The sequence below is a fragment of the Neofelis nebulosa genome, chromosome 5 (assembly GCF_028018385.1).
Source record: "Neofelis nebulosa isolate mNeoNeb1 chromosome 5, mNeoNeb1.pri, whole genome shotgun sequence".
NCBI classification, from domain to species: domain Eukaryota; kingdom Metazoa; phylum Chordata; class Mammalia; order Carnivora; family Felidae; genus Neofelis; species Neofelis nebulosa.
Genome location: NC_080786.1, coordinates 88856818 through 88876302, shown reverse-complemented (window position 1 = coordinate 88876302; position 19485 = coordinate 88856818). Strand labels below are relative to the sequence as shown.

The 19485-nt window shown below is 49.8% G+C and overlaps 1 protein-coding gene across 2 annotated transcripts in view; it reads right to left on the bottom strand.

The window, feature by feature from the left end:
• The window catches only part of HEG1 (heart development protein with EGF like domains 1), a 91149-nt gene extending 73257 nt beyond the window's left edge, over nt 1–17892 (bottom strand). For both annotated transcript variants that reach the window (XM_058731092.1, XM_058731093.1), the window contains exon 1: nt 17460–17892. In XM_058731092.1, coding sequence (XP_058587075.1) covers nt 17460–17778 — 319 coding nt within the window. In that variant the 5' untranslated portion in view covers nt 17779–17892. The remainder of the gene's footprint in view (nt 1–17459) is intronic.
• Nucleotides 17893–19485: the final 1593 nt, after the last annotated feature.

Below are 19485 nucleotides of genomic sequence, written 5' to 3'. Positions count from 1 at the left end.
GATCAAATTAAGAAATCCCACATGTTTACAATCTGCAAAGCGCTTCTTTACTTGATAATTTCAGGGGGCTAAATTATCCTGTTGTCCTGACATTCTGCATGGCAAGCAAGATAGGAATTCTTACCCCATTTTAGGAACAGAAGGCTAAGACTCAGTACTAAGGTCACATGCCTAGAATAACCCAGAACTAAGTGGCAGGATGGAGACCAGAGCCCAGCCCTTTCTTTCTGGTGTCTTTCCTAGTTAACCACACCCAAATGAAGCCAGTGAGGACTGAGAAGACAGGAGCTCAGCCAACTCTTCCCAAACGAATTTATGGCATGTAGCCTGCTTCGCTAGCTAACATCCAGTGCTTTGCATCATGCATTCTGGCCAAAGTCGGGAAATTGCCTGGGTTGTCCTTGGTGCCCCCATCCCTCTCTGAAAGTGACCCCTGCCCTTAGGGACCATAGCAACGAACTAATCTGACCCTCAGACAGGACCGGGGTCCAAGAGGGACAATAATAGCTCTAGGTCCATAATACGTCCAGTGGGTGGCATTTATAAATTCAAAAGACTGTTTACTTTCATACTTATTAGGACAGCTATTATCAAGGAAAAAAAAAAGGAAAAGAAAAAGAAAGGAAAGTAGGTGTTGATGAGAACTTAAGAGAAATTAGAACTTCCGTGCATTGCTGGTAGGAATATAAACTGGCACAGCCACTGTAGGAAACAGTTTGGTCATTCCTCAAAAACTTAAACATAGAATTGCCATATGATCCAGCCATTGCACTGCTAGGGACATACACAAAAGAACTAAAGGCAGAGAATCAAACAGATATTTGTACACACGTGTTGACAGCAGTATTATTCACAATAGCCAAAAGGTTGAAGCAACCCAAATGCCCATTGATGGATGACTAGATGAGCAAAATGTGCTACATACATGCAAGAGAATGTCGCTTGGCCTTAAAAAGGAAGGAAATCTGACATACACTGCATGAATGAACCTTGAAGACGTCATGTTAGGTGAAAAAAGCCAGTCACAAAAGAACAAATATTCTATGATTCCACTTACATGAGGTACCTGTAATAGGTAAAGTCATAGAGACAAAAAGGAGAATAGAGATTAGCAGAGGCTGGGGAGAGGGAGGAATGAGGAGTCATTACCTAATGAGTTCCCATTTGGGATAATGAAACAGTTCTGGAAATTCATGGTGGTGATGGTAGTACAACACTGTGAATGTACTCAATGCCAATAACTTGTACCCTTAAAAATAGATAGAAAATATATTTACTGAGCATCAACCACACACAAGACACTGTGGATTCTGCCTCAAGGGGCCTATCGCTTCCAAGAGAGCTGAATGGGGTTAATAAATTCCTGTGATGCGGATGTCAGTGACATGGGGGTGTGAGAAGAGGCCCTGCTAGGCAGAGAAGGTATCCTGGAAGTTTGGTAGGCAGAGAAGCTAGGGAGCTGGGCAGAGAAGGTATCCTGGGTGCAGGTTTGGGACAAGAATCCCATCCTCCCTTCCAGGGTTGCACTGTCTCTCCAGATCACGGCCTTCACCCCAGGAATCCAACAAACCAGGGGGATTTCCTGCCGGATGGCCAGTAGGTGGGATATGTGGGGGTAGACAGGAACCTTGGGGACATGGAGGGAAGGTTGCTGCAACCTCACCAGAGGGCAGCCGCCTACTCAGTGCGGCTGCTCAGGGCTGTGTTTTGAAACACTACTGCGGATGTAATGATTCTGGGTGGAGGACGTTTAGGAGCCAAATGAGTTTGTGTGAACAAAAGGCAGCCCTCGATCTGGACTGTCCAGGGCTCTCGGGGAGTTTCATTTCCTTCCTTGTTCTTGCCCTGAAAGGAGCAGCCCTAAGAAAAACCATACACATTAAGAAGTGTTTGGACCTGAGACCCAGTGATCTGATTTTTTTTAACGTTTATTTTTGAAGGAGAGAGAGAAAGAGCGTGAGCGGGGTAGGGGCAGAGAGAGAGGGAGACACAGAATCCGAAGCAGGCTCCAGGCTCTGAGCCATCAGCACAGAGCCCAATGCGGGGCTCGAACCCACGAACTGTGAAATCATGACCTGGGCTGAAGTGGGACCCTTAACTGACTGAGCCACCCAGGCGCCCCTCCAATGATCTGATTTTTAAAAACAGGTCCCCCAGGAACAGCGTCTAGTAATGAAAAGTATAAAATTTACAAGGCATATTATCCTCTCCTCCTTGTGAGAGTCTGCTTTTGTCTAGCTGAGTATCCTCTGGGGAGAAAGGCAGGCTTGTGGGACTGAGCTGTGACCCATGACCCAGGGTGGGGCTGGCCAGGACCCTCCCCCTCGCCCCCTCCCCAAAGTCCGGGGTCTCGCAGGCTTCCAGAAACAGAATCACCTCTGAGGTAGCCTGAGAGTGCTAAGGAGGGAAGCAGCCTAACCCCAGGCAGGAGAGGAAGGTGAAGGACTCTGATGTGACCTCAAGTTCCTTGCTTTAAAAATAATTCCATAGGATTAAAAAAAAAAAAAGGAGGCTTTGAAAAATAGCCCAAGGGTCATAACAGAAGATTCCCAGTCAATTAAATCAGTAAACAAAAAGGCTGTCTGAGGGGGGTGGGAAGGCTATCTTGTCCCTGTAGGCATTTATCTATCTGGTGCCTCAGTTTTCTTTGCCCCTCTCATTCTTTGAAAGATAAACAGCCCGTGGAGGGGCTGAGAGGTGGCTCAGCAGAGGTGGTTTTGAGAAGGGGGCCTAAGGGGCAGCTCCCTGTGGCGCCTGAAGACGAAGTTGGGGGGGTGGGCAGGGAAGTGGGCCTGTCTCCTGTATTGTCACCCTAACATTCACTCACACCCAGAGAGGAAGCCCGGTGGCAGAGCCCCACCAAAGGAGGCCTGCCAGCTTGACGAAACAATAAAAAGGCAAGGAAAAACATCCTGGTTCCGAGGAGGAAGAGGGGAGGTGGGAGGGAGGCGGGGAGGTCGAATGACATGAAATGCGGCCACCTGACTTTTGTTAAGTTCCGCCATAATTTGTTCCGTAGACCTGTGTGAAGGGGCCCAGGACTCTAAGGAAATCATAGAAACATCATTTGTCTGGAAGGCTTACAGTGTTAGAAAATGTACACAGTGGAACGATGCTGCAGCACAAAGGGCCCGCAGGGCCAGGTGGGGAAAGGGAAGGGAGGAGGCCGTGGCTGTCACCACCAACCCCAGAAAGGGGTGCTCTCACCGTGGGCCACTGGGAGCCCGTGGGGGTGCCTATATAAAACCTATTTAGAGACATAAATGAAAGGTTTACCAATAGGCCTTTACAACTAAGTTGGGAAACTTGACACTTGATTCAAATACAAGTAATATATATATATATATATATACATTTTTTAGATTTTAGATTTTTTAAGTTTATTTATTTATTTTGAGAGAGACAGAGACAAGTGTGAGTGGGGGAGACACAGAGAGAAAAGGAGAGAGAGAGAGAGAGAGAGAGATTGAGAATCCCAAGCAGGCTCTGCCGATGGCTGTCAGCGCAAGGCCTGATGTGGGGTTCCAACACACACACACATGTGAGGTCATGACCTGGGCCAAAACCACGCTTAACTGTGCCACCCAGGCGCCCCTCAAATATAACCAATATTTTTAAAGTCAGTTGTATGCTATAGCCAGTTAAGAAAAAGATATAAAATAGAGGGAGTAGAAAGAAAGGGAGAAACTTACAGAGAGAGGAGGAGAGAGTAAAGCTAGGGAGGAGAATGCCAGAGTAGTGTCATTACGACGAAGACGAGGATGAGGATAATGACAGCAGCCCAGATACACGCTGCAGGCACCATGCCAGGCATTGCACATGGACTGTCCCAGTTAATCCTCACCACAACCCTGGCAGGTGGGCACCATTATTGTCCCCATTTTTTTTGATAAGGAAACTGAGGTGTCGAGAGATCAAACAGATGCTCAAGGATCTCACAAATAATACACTGGGATCCCAGCCCAGGTCTGTCTGACTCCAAAGGCCTTCAATATAAAATATCTAAAATAATAATAATAATAATACAGAAATAGAAAAAGAATGAAGGATAAGAATGGCAAGCACAAGATGAAGACAGAGCTACAGAGACATGGCAACATACTCTGAGAGGGAAAGCCAGAAAGACACAGGCAGGGCTCCTCAGGCAGGCTTCCAGGGTGTCTCCCAGGACCCCTGGATCCAAACTGCAGTTTCAGGACCCGAATGGGGACATCCCGGCAGCCCACGCTGCCCACTGTCCGAAAGGAATTAAGAGTATGGACAGGATTCAGAAGAAGAAAGAAAGTGACAAAGGGAAGAGTCGGTGGTGATCCCATGTGAGTGAGAAAAAGCCGCGAGACAAAGACAGCTGAGGTTCTGAATGTGTGACTGAGAAATTAACGGGACCATAAACAAGCAAAGGAAGGACAGGTTCTCGGGGGGGGGGGGGGGGGGGCGGGGGGAGGGGGGAGATGACATGCCTGCATTTATAACCATTATCTGTTGTGTTGAAAGTGAAGCACAACTGTGCAAATGTTTGGCAGGTGGCTGAAGGAATCGGACTGGGTATCTGAAGAGAAGAAAGATAGTTGTGGGTATCACCTCCTCAGAGAAAACAGGTGAAGCCATGCTATGTCTTCCCTCTGTGCCTCTGTTTTGTGGACCTCCCTACCTAAGTGCCCTGCTCCCTTTCCCTTGGGCCTTGGCAAAATCTGACTGCTTTCTCACAACTGGCTCAGGGAACACCACTCCCAAGAAGCTTTTTCCAGAGAGAACTCGCTCCCTCTTGACTACTGTTTTAACTTGTTGTACAATTATAACATATTCGATCATATTTCTATGTCCCTTAGGAGAGACCGTGGCTCCTGGGAGGACTCAGTAAACACTCACTGAACCGAGCTGCAGGTAGAAGGCCAAGGGCAGGCCTGTGAAGAACATCCTACTGGTTGGGTGGGACAGAGGATGAGAAAGAGCTAGCCACCAAGACCAGAGGCAGCTGAGAGGACAGAGATGGAGGACTGACAACAGGCCAGTGAGACATCCCAGAATGCTGTCCCTCTCTCCCCTTCCTCTCCTACTTTCTACACACCCCCCTGCATCTACCTGCTCCACAAAGGCCACCTCACTTAGAGTAATAATAATGCCGGAGGCATTCCCAAATACACAGCACGTGCGTGTTCACAAAGCCTGTCCACGAGGATGAGTTTCCATCTCACCCCTATGATAGCACTGTGAGGTGGATGGAGCTGGGAGTATCCTCGCCATTTTACAGATATGCAAACAGGCCCAGAGATGGGATGCCTGGCCCAGGGCACAGTAAGTTCATTGTATTCTGACTCAAATTACTCGCTGTGTCTACATTTAAACATGCCTTTGTGGTCATAATTATATTTGCTCCTCCTCGGAAGCCTTGTCTAGGAAGCAGGATAGATAGCATTAGCCCCATTTCTAACATAGGGAAAGTAAGACCCAGGGACATTAGGCAGCTGCCCCCTGCCACACAGCTAGAAAGCAAAGGGGTTAAGACCCTGTCAGAGTTCTTGAGCCACCACTGGCATCTCTCTGCCCGAACTCTGCCTGTGGCTATAGACAGCAGCACTCCGTTACCACAAGGCACAGCTATACTATAAATAATTCCTAACCAACCACAGGAATTCACCTACCAATGAATATGGTCCTCTTCAAAGAAACCCCATTAAGATCTTACTTAATCCAACAACACTGTTACTCCTCAGACTGTTTCCTAAAATTCTCTACAATCTTCAACAGCGCCTGAGGAGTATTTTTGAGTTTACTGAATAAGGACACATTTTCATCCCTTGATAATAGATTTGGATTATTCTGGAAACACACAAAAATTCCAAGCCCAATTTAGTGACTGATGCAGGGGATCGAGATAGGTGTCTCCGTTTTGGATCCAGGATGATGGAGAAGTACAAAGAAACACCAATGAGTTGCTTGTGGCCCAGGCACCGGCTCTAAAGGGGGCTCCCAGCTCCTTCGAATGCTTTTTGAGGTATGTGTCAATAACCTCCAAAAATTCTGACCTGAAGGAGAGTACCCTTTGACAACAGAAGTCCTAGCATGACTGATTTTAAAGGTTTATTACTTTGGAGCCACACCTCACATACCATTTTTATTGAATCCTTACTGCTTCACGTGCATTATTAATCTGGTCTCCGCAGATAACTGCAGGTGAGGGCTGGATAGGTGGCACTTAGTTGTTCTGACTTAAAATCTTCAAATTGTGCTCTTTCCTCCCTGCATTGGAAGCTAAGGATGGAGAGAAAGTTCTAGGAATACCAAGAAGTGAGGTTCGGGGGGCCCGGGGAAGGGGAGGGGGACCAAGTAGCAAATGTCCTTGGAAAGTAGACCTGACCCCTTTGCATTCAGAACTTGTCCCCCATCCACTGAACCTGGAGGTGAAGAGGGTGTTGTCATCAGTCCAAAGGTCAGTATAAACAGGCAATGGTTTCAGGAGCATCATCGTGGCCAGTATTTATAGAGCTCTCCTGCCCAGCAACAAGCAGTCTGTTTTACAGAGGCTATATGACCCTTACATTCCTGAGTAGGGCCCATTAATAGCCCATCTGACAGATGGGAAACTGAAGGCACAGAGAGACTGAGTAACCTACCAAGGTCCCACAGCTTGCAAGTGGTACTGTTGGGAGTTTAAACTGAGGCTGTCTGACACCCAAGCCAGGACTTCCCCAGGTCTGTGACTGCACAGCCAGAGGGCTCTTATACATATCCTAGCAACAGATGACCCCAGAAAAAGTCTCACTGCATGGCACAACGAAAGTCCTGGTGGCCCCAGAGGCTCAGGAGTGAAATTTATCCCCACGTTGAAGCTGTTTCCATCTCCCCCTACCACCCAGGGAAGGAAAATAGAGTAGTTTTCAATACTAGCCTGATTCATGATAATCACCAATCATGACCTTGCACAAAGAACAACATCCTACCAGATTCCAACCAGGCGTCTCTCTCCTATATTTTCACTATTCCCTCCTCCAATATGACTGCTTCAATGCACATGGCCCAGCATGGCACAGGGTCAGCTAGAGAGCTTGATCTTGGCCTCCACCTTCTTCTTGTCACCTGTCTTCCTCCCTGGACTTCTTATCCCAACTTATCAAAGACATTGAGCAGAAGTCTGTCAAAGGTATCACATCCATCTCCTCACTTCCAGTAGCTCAGCTCCTTCCCAGAAGAGACATGGAGGCTGCTGTTATTCAGGGTCTCCAATGAGATCAGAGCCTCCCCTGAGGCCCCCACAACCACAGGAACTGGGAGCACAGAGCCTGCCTGCCATACCACCAGACCTGTTAGCTTTCCTCAAACATTCCTACGTGACAGGAAAGCCTGCATAATACTGTAAAGCTCAAGTATCCCAGAACCAAGGTATAAAGCAAAAGGAATGTGTCCATTTTTAACAGTCTCTGTAGACTTCGGAGATGGCCTTTCTAGCTCCTTAAGAGATCTTATGACAGGAGCCCTAGGTCACATGGTGGTGCAGGTGCTGCTGTAATACCACCTGGGCAGTGGGTGGCAGCCACAAGTTGGATAGATGCTCCGTGGGCCAAGGCCAAAGATGAATATGACCTGTGCCTCCTCTCAAGGAGCTAGAGGTCTAGCAGGCCCACAGGTGCACATGAAGACCCACTGTGAGGTACCCTTCCTCGTCCCTCACATAGGCGCCACAGCTCCCGACCCTGAGCTAAGAAGCCAGATGTAGAGTCTCCTCACACTTCAGATCAACATCAGGTAAGTCAGGAGGTATTCACAGGATAAAGCTGGGACCCTCAGGAATGAAGCTTTTGGCATCAGATGGCCAATCCGTCATTTCACAGATAAAGAAATGGAGGCCCGGAGAAGGAAGCAATATGCCCAAAGTTACCCCATGTCTAAGTGGCAGAGCCAAAACTTGATCCTGAACCTTCTGGACCAGCCCCCACCTCTGGCCACTCCACATTGCTAGAGCACCATTTCCAGCCCCAACTAGAGCTCTGCCACTATCATGGTTGTCTAATTGTTTCACTGGTTTCCAGAACCTTTCCGGGAAAAACCACGCCTGTGGCTATGCAGCCAGTCATATCACTCAATTGGAAGTGTCTGGATTTGTCACATATCTCCTAATCTAAGGTGACCTCGAATCTTGCATCATGTCCTGAACAAAGAGACCAAAAGTTTCTGAGAGCAAAGTGAAATTTACTGACTCTGACTGGAAATCAACCAGGGTAAATGAGGCAAAAGAGTGACAGCCCCTTTCCCTACTTATTTTGGAAACAAGCCTGCCATTTAATGAATAAAGACAGCTTTTTAAAGTTCCCTTCAAACCTGGAGAGTCTAGGATTCTCTGAACATAAAGAGAAGTCTCAAGATGTTCTTATAGACCCCAAACTGAAATCTAATTTTGCCCAGCATGCCAAAATTTAAAGGATCAATATTGCCAATGCAATGGCTCTCATTTACATGGTCCCTGTGGTGTTCTCTTGCTCCATCCCAAATTTTGCATGACAGTTCCTTCTCAAATACTTGTGTTGCTCTTCTGCCTGGCCACTTTGCCCAAAGCACTTGGCTCGGATGCCTCCCTGCCCAGATGTAGCCACGCTGACACAACACGGTGGAGAGCTTGCTGCCTGCTCTGGAGGAACCCACCTCCACCAGCAGCATCCACCACACTTCCTGCCGGTCAGACACCCTGCAGAATCAGTCACCCACTGAAACATCCTCTCTTCAACTTGCTTCAGACCAGAGGATAAGGTGGAGCCCCAGCAGCTTCCGGATATAGGGTTAGTAGAGAGATGCTGTGATTGACCACACCCAACATACACACACACAGACACACCGCTATCTGAAGATATCTGGGTGAAAAAGAAAGACAGGAGAAGGGTACTGTGTTTTAATCAAAATCCCTGGTGATACACAGAGTGTGGTGAGATCTACATTGTGAGATCACACAATGCTGTTGAAATAATTTGGTACCATTTGGTAGTATTGTCAGGGATCTTAAAATTTTCCACATCCAGGAATTAACACTAAGCAAATAATCAGAGACAAATACAAAAGCTGATTCACAAAGACGTTCATCACATTATTTATGATAGTGAAAAACTGGAAACAGTTATATATCCAATAAAGACGTAGCTTTAAAAAAGTTACAATACACTAGAACAGTATCCATCTGGATACCATATGGAAATATACATGCATTATATGTGTGTGTGTGTCCTATTTTTTAAAAGTCAGCCCTGATGTGGGGCTCAAACTCACAACCCCAAGATCAGGAGTCGCATGCTCTACCGACTGAGCCAGCCAGGCACCTCTGTGTATCTTATTTTAAAAATATATAGTTTTAGGGGCCCCTGGGTGGCTCAGTCGGTTAAGCGTCCGACTTCGGCTCAGGTCATGATCTCGCGGTTCGTGAGTTCAAGCCCTGCGTCAGGCTCTGTGCTGACAGCTCGGAGCCTGGAGCCTGTTTCAGATTCTGTATCTCCCTCTTTCTCTGACCCTCCCCTATTCATGCTCTCTCTCTCTGTCTCAAAAATAAATAAATGTTAAAAAAAATTAAAAAAAAAAAAATATATATATATACATATATATATGTATATATATATATATATAGTTTTAGGGGCACCTGGGTAACTCAGTGAGTTAATCCCCGATTTCAGTTCAGGTCATGATCTCAGAGTTCATGAGCTTGAGCCCCACATTGGGCTCTGTGCTGACAGCTCAGAGCCTGGAGCCTGCTTTGGATTCTGTGTCTCCCTCTCTCTCTGCTCCTCTCTGCTCACATTCTGTCTCTCTGTCTCTCTCTCAAAAAATAAACATTAAAAAAATTATTTTAAGTACATACACAATTTTGTATTCCTTGTAAATGAGAAATATAACAGCTGCTAATGTTTTAATATATTTCTGGTAGTTGGCATATAGGTGGTATTTCATTTGGCACTTTCACTTTTCTACACCTTCCAAATTGTATATGATAAATATACAAAACGAACATAATCAGAAAAAAATAAAAGTTCTGATTTTTAAAAGGCAAAGATGACCATGCACCTTGGAAATACCATAATGCTTGTACTTCATCCTGATCCTAAGTCAGAAATGTCACCTCATGGCCTCACTGTTGACTGACAGCAAGGCAGGCTTCCAAAGGAAGCAAATGTCAGGGAGATGCATCCTTGTCCTCTGACAACTCCCGGGCAGGAATGCAACAAGGGAGGCAGGAAGGCAAGCAAAAGACAAACACATCAGAGACATACATCAAAACCCCTAACTCCAGAGATCCCCTACCACAGCAGCACCCCAGCCCAGGCACCCTGCACTGCACCACAGCAGTGACACGGGCCACTCTACTCTGATGACAGTCCCTGTGCCCCCTCCCTCACCTGGGGAAGACTGTCCAGTGCACTGTCCTAACACTTTGGGAGGTAAAGTGTGAGGAAGGTATTGCCCGTCCCATGTTTGATGATCCAAGAACATGAGGGCTGCTCAGTCAGAGAAATATTACCACAAGCATGGTTCTTTCTACCTCCAACTTTTGTGTTTGGGCCTAGCTTCTATTTTAGGAGTCATTTATTCAACAAGTACTATGCATGCTTACCGTGTGTCAGGCACAAACTAGCTGTGGCTTCCCACCTTCACTTCCTGTCTTGCCTTCCTAGTCTACTCTCCGCATCACTCCTCTGCTAAAACCTCTCATGGTGCTGAGCAGAAAATCTGACCTTTCTACTGTGGTTCTCATGGCCCCACATGATCTGGCCACCATGGCCTTCCTTCTTTCCAATCCCGAAACACGCAACCTTGTTCTGGCCTTCGGGCCTTTGCACTGGTTGTTCCCTCCCTCTGCCTGGAGAGCTGTTCCGCTATAGGCATGGGGCACCGTGTGCCTAGTCTCCAGGACAGGAAGGAGTCTGGCATGTGTACACAGCTATCTGGTGTGGCTAGAAGGGGGTCAGAGAAAGAAGAGGCCAGAGAGTCAGCGGGTCAGGTCCTGGTATTCCAGCAGGGAGGCTGGATTTTTATTTTACTTTATTTTATTCTAAGTACAATGCAAAGCCCTTGGAGGGTTTTCAGCCTGAGAGTAAGGTGACCTGAATTACATTTAAGAAGATCGCTCTGGGCTCTGTGAACACGGATCAGCGGGAGAGTGTGCATGGAAGCAGGGAGAGCAAAACAGAACAGTGGAGATGGTGAGGGCAGATCCCTGATATATCTATCGAAAAACAGAATCAAGAGTCCCCCTTCCCCACCAAAACAAAGATGCAGAGGGTGAGGGAAGGAGCTGGATATCGAGTGCTTCTAAGTTTCTCATTCAAGTAACAAGAGGGTCCTGTTGCCAATTCCTGATGGCAGAGTGGGGTGGGAATTCAGAGTTCTTGTCCCTGTTAAACTTCATCCGGGGTGGTGGGCGTTTGCTGTCTCCCTTAAGGTAAACAAACTCTTCTTGTGTTCTTAAAGTCTCCCCTGAAGTTCTCAGAATCAATCCAGTGGTCTTTCCTCAGGCCTCATTCTTCCTGGCTCCCTCTCCCCTTTAACCTGGATATACCTGGATGAGAAAGCAAGTTCAGGCAGGTTCATGTCAACCTATCTGTACCTTCCTCTGCCCATGCATGGCCAGCTTCCAGACTGCCCCCCTCTCAGCTGCACCTTCAGGCCGCTTCCTGGCTCACCATCTACACTGGATGCTCTTGACCCACTGGGTCTGAGTCTGCCTCCTCTTCTCCAGTGGCTTCAGCTGCTGTTGAGGTTCGCCCTTCCAGGCTGACTCTGGCCCTGGCTTCCCCCTAGTTCAGTTCCACGTCTGTGACTGCACAATATTTCCGCTGGGACAGGCTGCAGGCTTTACAGTGAAAGCACCTCCAACGGAGGCAGCCTCTTGCAGGGCCAGCCAGCTCTTTGCCATTGTCCTCGTCATCCCCACAGCCAGGCAGTCCCCAGGCCCTCCCACCTTCCTCTTTTAAATGGCCCTTGCAACGCTCCCTCTCAACTTCCACCGCTCCCATTCTAGCCCATGCCTTGCTTGCAGTGTTTTCCTCCCATCATACCGATACAACGCCTGCCAGCATTCTCAGACTTCTGAACTAAGTCCTGGACTGCAGGAAGGGCAGAGACCCACACGTGGTTCATCCCCGAGTCCCAGCGTCAAGCACAAAGGAACACTGGCCAAGCACACAATACTGCTCCTTCCTCAAGGGCTCTCAGGGCTCCTCAGTGAAGATGTGACCAACACAAATGCCTCAGGCAGGTCTCTCGAGCCCTCCACCATCGGTACAAATCCTCCTTTCCAGTCTGGTCTTCACTCCAGTGACTCTGGACCCTAGCAGGTCTCCCAAGTCCTCTTCCCCGGACTTCCCGGCTACTGATCACCTCCATTTGAAAAGTCTTAAGCTTTTCAGTATTTGGGGTTTTGCTGATGCCAAAACCCTACCCCCTCTGTGCTATCCATATCCCAGCCCACGCCTTCCTCCTGCCTGGACTACCGGCACCCAGCAGCCTCTTCACCTCTGCACACCATTCCTTGGGTCGGCATGATCTGCTTGTGACATTTCTTCACTTCTGGATCACTAACACACCACAGTCTCCCTGGTGACGGGGTTGAGGGGCACCACCGACTTGCTCTGCAGCTCTCCACAGGTGGAGAGCTGCAGAGCCCCTCATGTGTAGAAAGGGCTCTTGGCCGTGTTTTCGGGTCTACAGATTAGCTAAACTGACACAGACTGACACATCTGCCACACTCCCACAAAGGAAGAGGGAGAAGCCAGGATAGAAACATCTTTGTTCTGTCTGTACCAGATGAACAGGGAACGGGTAGAAGAGGGCATGCACAGACGTTAGAAAGAAAACAAGTCTAGAGCATCAGAATGGGGTACCATCCAACCTCTCCTCCTGTTGAGGGGGTGTTCATACCAACTGCCCCATAACACCGGCCACGTTCCCAGCAGAGTCCATTAAGAATGTCATCAACTCATTTCAGTTTGGGCGATAATTAACAGAGCTACCTCTGGTATCAGTAACATATGGATTGGCATATAGATGAAGTGTAATTCACAATGTCTATATAAAATGCCATTTTTATACATATATACAGACTTATGCTCTTGTGTTGAGCAATTTCCAAAAGAAAATTTTTGTTTGGATCTCCACTCAGCAGGTTGTTCCCATCACTGCTGTCATATCCACATCCTGCCTCTCATCCCTGATCTCAAAAAAACAAAAACAAGGGGCAAGAGCAAGGGACGGAGAAGAGAAGAAGCAGAACACTGCACTGGTCTTAGAGATCCAGAACCATCGGGCCACTGAGAAAACCGGGGCTGCACGATACCATGGAAACAACAGGTGAATCTGGTCAAATCAGTCTGAATGTTGGCTCCTCCATTTACTGTGTGATCCAAGCTCACCAGGATTCAGTTCCCATAGCTGTAAAAGAGCAGTGCTATCCCTCACAGGACTGTTTTGAGGGTTAAATGGGAAAGCGCCAACCAGACCACACAGGTGCTCAAAGGCTTCAAGTCCAAAGACAGACCCAAACTGATCTCCGTCCCTGGTATTTCCCACTCACACAAAAGCAGGGCGGGCAGAGGGAAGCCACGGAAGAAGGCAATAAGTGGCTAACGGAACCACAACCGCCACCTGTTCTTCGCTCGCTTTGTGAGAGTCTCTGAGAGAGCAATAAGTCAACTCCAAGAACACTGCTTCCAGCCAGCTGGGCAGGGCTGCTGGGAGACACCGGGACCACCGGGAGGGCACAGACTCCTTCCCCAGCCTCCCAGGACTAGGTATGCAGTCACTGCCCAGCTGGGCACCAAATATCTTTTGTTCTGCCTCTATCCGCACCAGTCAGGTCTTGGGCAGAAAATACCAGTTCAGCATTTGCACGCCCATCGAGGGAAGCAATAAGAGGGTTCTTGCCAGGTTAAAAGGATGTGGCTTTTAAACACAAGCACGCCACAGAGAATCCCTTTCCCCACACCCTTCCTTCTATTTGGAGCAGTCTCCAGCAAAGCAAGCGGGCTCCTCAGAAATCCCTACCACCACCACTGCCAGCCTCAGCCAGGGGAGAGGTAGCCACACACACTCCCTTCCCTACGGGGCTGCCTCCTGCCCGGCCTTCGTCTTCGCTGCACTGTGTAGTGGTTCTCCCAGCAGCTAAAGCTAGTTGGCCTGAAACGTTACAGCACTTCAGGGGACAGCGATGGAGCAGTCCAGGAGGGGCTGGGTTCACAGCGCTTCCTTTACTCCAGGGAGCTGCATTTTTCTAAGATTATTATTCCTTGGGCCAGCTGCTCAGCTACTCAGCGTCATTTCCCCTTTGGGTGGGAAAGTTCTTCCCATCTGCATTGATTTTCATTAGGACTGAAGCCTTTCGCTTCCCCTTTCATCTGCAGGTCTCACAATTAAAGCATGGCCTATGGAGCACAAAAATCAAGGCATATAAACTTAAGCGCTCAGAACTGTGGCTCAGAAGCCCTAAGCTGTTAATACACACACCAAGAAAAAGAAAATCTCTAGGACTTGGCATCGTCTCCATCTCCACCAGCTCAAACACCAGCGATGAATCTGAACAGCCAGCAGGATGATAGGTGGGTATGCAAATGGAGGACGTGCGGCCTAATGCTGGCAAACAACCCACAGACGGAACACAAGCGAGGTTACTCAGCAATGAGACCCCCGCACTCTGCCAAGAGGAAAAGGGCTAGAAATGGCCCCAAGGGAAAAAAGGACATCCCTGGCCCCTGCCATTGATGCCTGTGTATCCAGAAGCCCAAGCCATGAATGCCAGGCACTGACCACCTGTATCCCCAGAGCAGAAGGGGCTGCAGCAGTTTCCCGGACAATCAAAGGAAGCACATCATTTGTAAGACTTGGGGCTTATTACCAGCAGGAGCGAGCACCTCCCCAAACACAAAAACGTTACTGCAGAGCCTGGATGGCCATCTGTCAGGGGTGCTGAGAGGGCAGATACCCACATGGGACTCAGTGCAGACCAGAGGGCCTCTGGAGGTTCTCTCAGTGTTGAGACTTTGCTGCCTTGGGAAGTGACTGATTATACTTTGTGATACATGGTGGCCAATCAAAAAGGGTCCGAAGAAAATCCTGAGAGGTTATTAGGAAACTCGGACTCACTGAAATCACTTATTGCTGGATTTCTTGTTCGTTGTTTCCTTTTCCCTCTAAGTGACATTGTTTGTGCCACCACCAGAAAACAAGCACAGGACATGCTCGCATCCTCAGCCGTGTTACTAGTGTCTAGCAGTTTTTAACAGGCAATCAATTTCCTTTCTTACTCTCACCGTTCTAACATCCCACCTGAGGCCCAGCCTTAGATCAGCTGAAGAGCAGGTGCATCTTGGGTGGGCTTTGTGGGGGTGCCAGGAGAGACCTGCTTAGGTAAGAGAAATTTTGGACTACTCTGGCTCCTGCTACCTGCTCTTGGGACTCCCACATGCATTTTTCCAGAGCCTCATGCACCCAAAGCCTCCATTGCTCTCTGCTCCCAAAATGCATCCAACGGGAAGGTTGCAAAGCCAGGACTAGCAGTGTTACCTGCCACATCTATGAAGAAGTGTGGGTCACTTAGGGCGGGAGGGGAGGATGTCCCAACTAGCAAAGGAGATCAGCCCCAATTCTTACCTGCTGAGTCCCCTAGGCTAATTCCCTCCACTGTTCCTCTCCCTGTGTAACACCCAGCTCTCTGTGACGTGTGAGGAGTCCCAGCCATGAGAAGGAACGAGACTCAAGTGCCAGCCTTGAGAAGGAACGAGACTCAAGTGCCAGCCTTATCCAGTCATGTCCCTGCAAGTTAGCATCCCTTCCACCTACCCCTAACAAGGCTGGGGCCCCACAGCTAAGAATGCCTGACCCCCAGCCAGAGAAACCTGCCTTCAGCTCCTGGGTGTCTCCTCCGAAATGGCCTCAATCCCCTACACCCGCTTTCCGTTTAGAAAATTTACAAAATACTATGCGGTGTTCCTTAGTTACTTTTCTAGTGTGAGAAAGTCAGGGAATGTTCTCTTTTATGTTCTTGATTCTTTCTCGTGGAACTTAGAACAATATATGCTGTAAGTTATCTGAAGTTACACAGTGGGTAGGTCTCTGATAGGTCTTTTATAGCTTCTCTCTCCCCTCTCTTCCCTTGCTGTTACTCAGTTTCTCGGTCTTGTGCCAGTGCCTTAGATATTCACAAGGACAAGGCATTCTGCAATGAAGGGAGTACTCCTGCACGTGGAGTTGACTTTTTCCTGGGAGGTGTATTTTTTTTTAAAACATTTTCCTTATTTAGAGGAAGCATCCCTAGGTTCAATGAAGCAAGCTAATTCCTACGCGAGATAGTGTGTGTGATATGAGAAACTTAAAGTGCCAATTAGTTAGATGAAATCTTCTCAACCTTCACGTGAACTTCAAATCAATGCCTAGTGTTGCAAGCAACCTTGCTTTTCCAGGTAACCCTGAGAGAGAGCATGTGCCTGGTGTCACTCACAGGAAGGCAGTGGCTAACACCACCACGTTGCTGACTAGTCAAAGCACTTTCATTTATTTTTACTTTCATTTTGTCACACCATCACTAGAAGGCTAGGAGAAACAGGGATCATTACTTCCATTTCACAGATGGAGAAACTGAGATCAAAAGAGGTGACATTCTCAAGGTCACAATGGTGTCACAGTTAGAATTCCTAGGTCGTTGGCATTTCTTCCAGATCTAAAGAAGGAACTGGATAAAAGTCCAGAGCAGAGGGGGCAGGTCCCTTTCTGAGCAGGATAGGCAGGGGCTATGTATGGAGCAGCAGCCCATTGGGAAAGTAAGGGGAGGCTCAGGGGCAGTCCTGTGTCACCTTTTGCCTCACAAGGGTTTGCCCTTGTAACTCCCCACCTCCACACTGTCCCCCCCCCCGCCCCCGTCCCTCCTCTGCTTTTAGAGAGAACCAGTAGAGTGTTGTGTTTCCAACTACATCCTTTGTCCTTTACAATATTCTCAAGGCTAGAACCCTTAAATATCAGTTATTTATCTTCGAAAGTTACGCTCTGTATCTGGAGAGGCCATTTCTGTATCTATAGGAAAAGACTGGGATTGGGGAATTGACGGGAAGATGTTACCACCTCCGAGGTGGGAGAAGCGCCTTTGGAAGGTTTCTGGGGCGGAGGTTCTTTTCTTTTTGTTAAAGGGAGGTGTCGGGCAAGAGGTCCAGGGTACGCCACGGAAGACAAGTTTTCTTCCATGGATGGGGGGAGAACAGGACGGTCACACCCCCCAGTCCCGCCACCAGCGATGGAGTCCAGGACAGCACTCTCCCCGCTCGCCACCCTCCCTCGCGGCCCACCCCCGGGGTCCCCAGCGGCCCAGGTAAGCGGGGCGGGGGGGGGGGGGGGCCGGCCGGGACCGAGCGCGCGGAGGGGCCTAGGGCGGGGGATGCGGCCCCGAAGCGCGCCCACGCCCCCCGCCCGAGGCTTCCCGGCGCCCGGCCGCGGCTCTCACTCACCCGCGCTCCCGCCTTGGGGGGCCCGGCGCGAGCGTCCCCGGCGTGTGGCGGCGGCCGGCCCGAGGGCCGTGCGGCTGGGGCCGGGGGGCGCGGGCCCGCGGCGCTCCCGGGGCGGCGTGGGCGGCGTCGGCTCGCGCTCGGGGCCGGGCTCGGGCTCCGGCGGCCGCGCCAGCCCCGCTCCTGCGAGGGGCGCCCGGCTCGGCGCGCGGCGGGCCGGGGAGGGCGGCTGCCCCCACGTCCCGGGGGCGGCCGGCGGCGGCAGCAGCAGCAGCGGCAGCAGCAGCAGCGGGAGCGGGAGCGGGAGCGGCGGCGAGGCCATGGTGGCGGCGCCCGCCCGCGCTCACATGCCCGGCGCGCGGGGCGGGCGCGGGGCGGCCGCGGGTGCGAGGGAAGCGGGCGGCGGGCGCCGCGCGGGGCTGGGGAAGTGAGCGAAGTGAGGCTGCGAGCGCAGTCCCCGCCTCAAAAGTTGTGGGGAGCCGCGGGAGGGCGGCCGGGGCCGGGCGGGCGCGGCGGAGGCGGAGGCGGCCCCGGCGCCGCTACATGCTAATTAGCCCGGGCGGGCCGCGGGCGGGCGGGCGGCTCCTCCTCGGGTTGACATCACCGGCCGAGGGCGGCCGGGCCCGGGGGCGGGGAGAGGGCAGGAAGGGGGCGGGGGCCGGCCGGGGACCGCGGGGTGAGGGCCACGCTGCTGGCCAACTTCGGTCACACTCACACACGCCCTCCCCACCCCCCTCACTGCTACTTTGCCACTGGGAGAAAAAATCAGAAAAACCGAGTCCTCCGAATTTCCCAAGTCCTTAAATGCACAGTAAATGGGTAAAAAGCAGGTACTGGGTGATGTGATTTGCACTAACTGGATTGTACAAAGTGCTTTGATATGTGAGAGAAATGGAACCTGTTCCCCTGCTCCTCACAGCGCGCGGTCACTGCCCCTTGCTCATTTGAACTGCCCTCCCCACCCCCACCCCCATTCCCGCCACTACCACTACTCCTCTGGGCTGGTGCTGGGTTCGCTGTTGCCAAGCCTAACGCCTCGCCCTGTGGCCAACCCGAGAGTCATCCTATCCCCCAGCGCCTTCTCAAGCCCGGACTCCAACCCCATCGGACCACTGCTCCGATGTGAACTTTGGCTCGCACGAGAGTTCGGCAGAAATGTCACCTCCCGGACACCCAAACAGGCCGCAGGGAAAAGAAAACTGTGAATTCAGGCACGGCTAGGCAAACTCGTAATCAGAAAAAGGGCCGCAGATCAAAAAATTAAACAGAAGGACACACAGGGATCACTGAATTTTATATGAAAACTTTCAGGGGAGAAATTCAAAGATTTAATGAAAACAACATTTCCTGGCAAATGAAGTTCCATTTGTGTCCATATCCCTTCCCTTCCCAGTAAATAAATGTCTAAATTTTAGGGACTGCAAGAGTCTTTACTTCTAGGTGAAGAAAGAGGGGCTCAAAATGGGAAACTAATTGACTCAAAATTCTGAAGCTAGACCCAAAGATTAAGAGGTTTACCTGTAAAGGACTGTGTGGCATTATTACTTCTGGTCCCATAATACAGAATTTGCAATAATCTAGACGATGTCTCAACTGAAATGAACACTGGAGTTCCTTGGGGAATCTCTTCAGTTCCACTGGGGACTCCTATCTGACCACCAGATGCTCAGAAAAGTATGAGTATGGACTTCCCTTTCAGGCCTGGCTCTCCACCCCATTTCTCCACTCCTCTCTGCTGTCTCCAGAGCTCCATGACCCCCACCTCCAGGGCCATGAGCAGATCATGGTGTCCAGGACAGCTGCAGATGGATCTAGGCCCACTTTCTAGTGATTCAGTCCAAGTGAGTCACTTGGCAGAAAACATAAAGGATACTGTGTATAAACAACCTCACCTTAAAAGGGGGAGTGGGGAATAACGATTTCATTTTGTTTTATTTTGTTTTGAACAACCACAAGACAAACCCAACTTGCCAGGGCTCTCACATGGAGTTTCCAGGTCTTTCCAAGAAAGTACCATACAATGATCCCC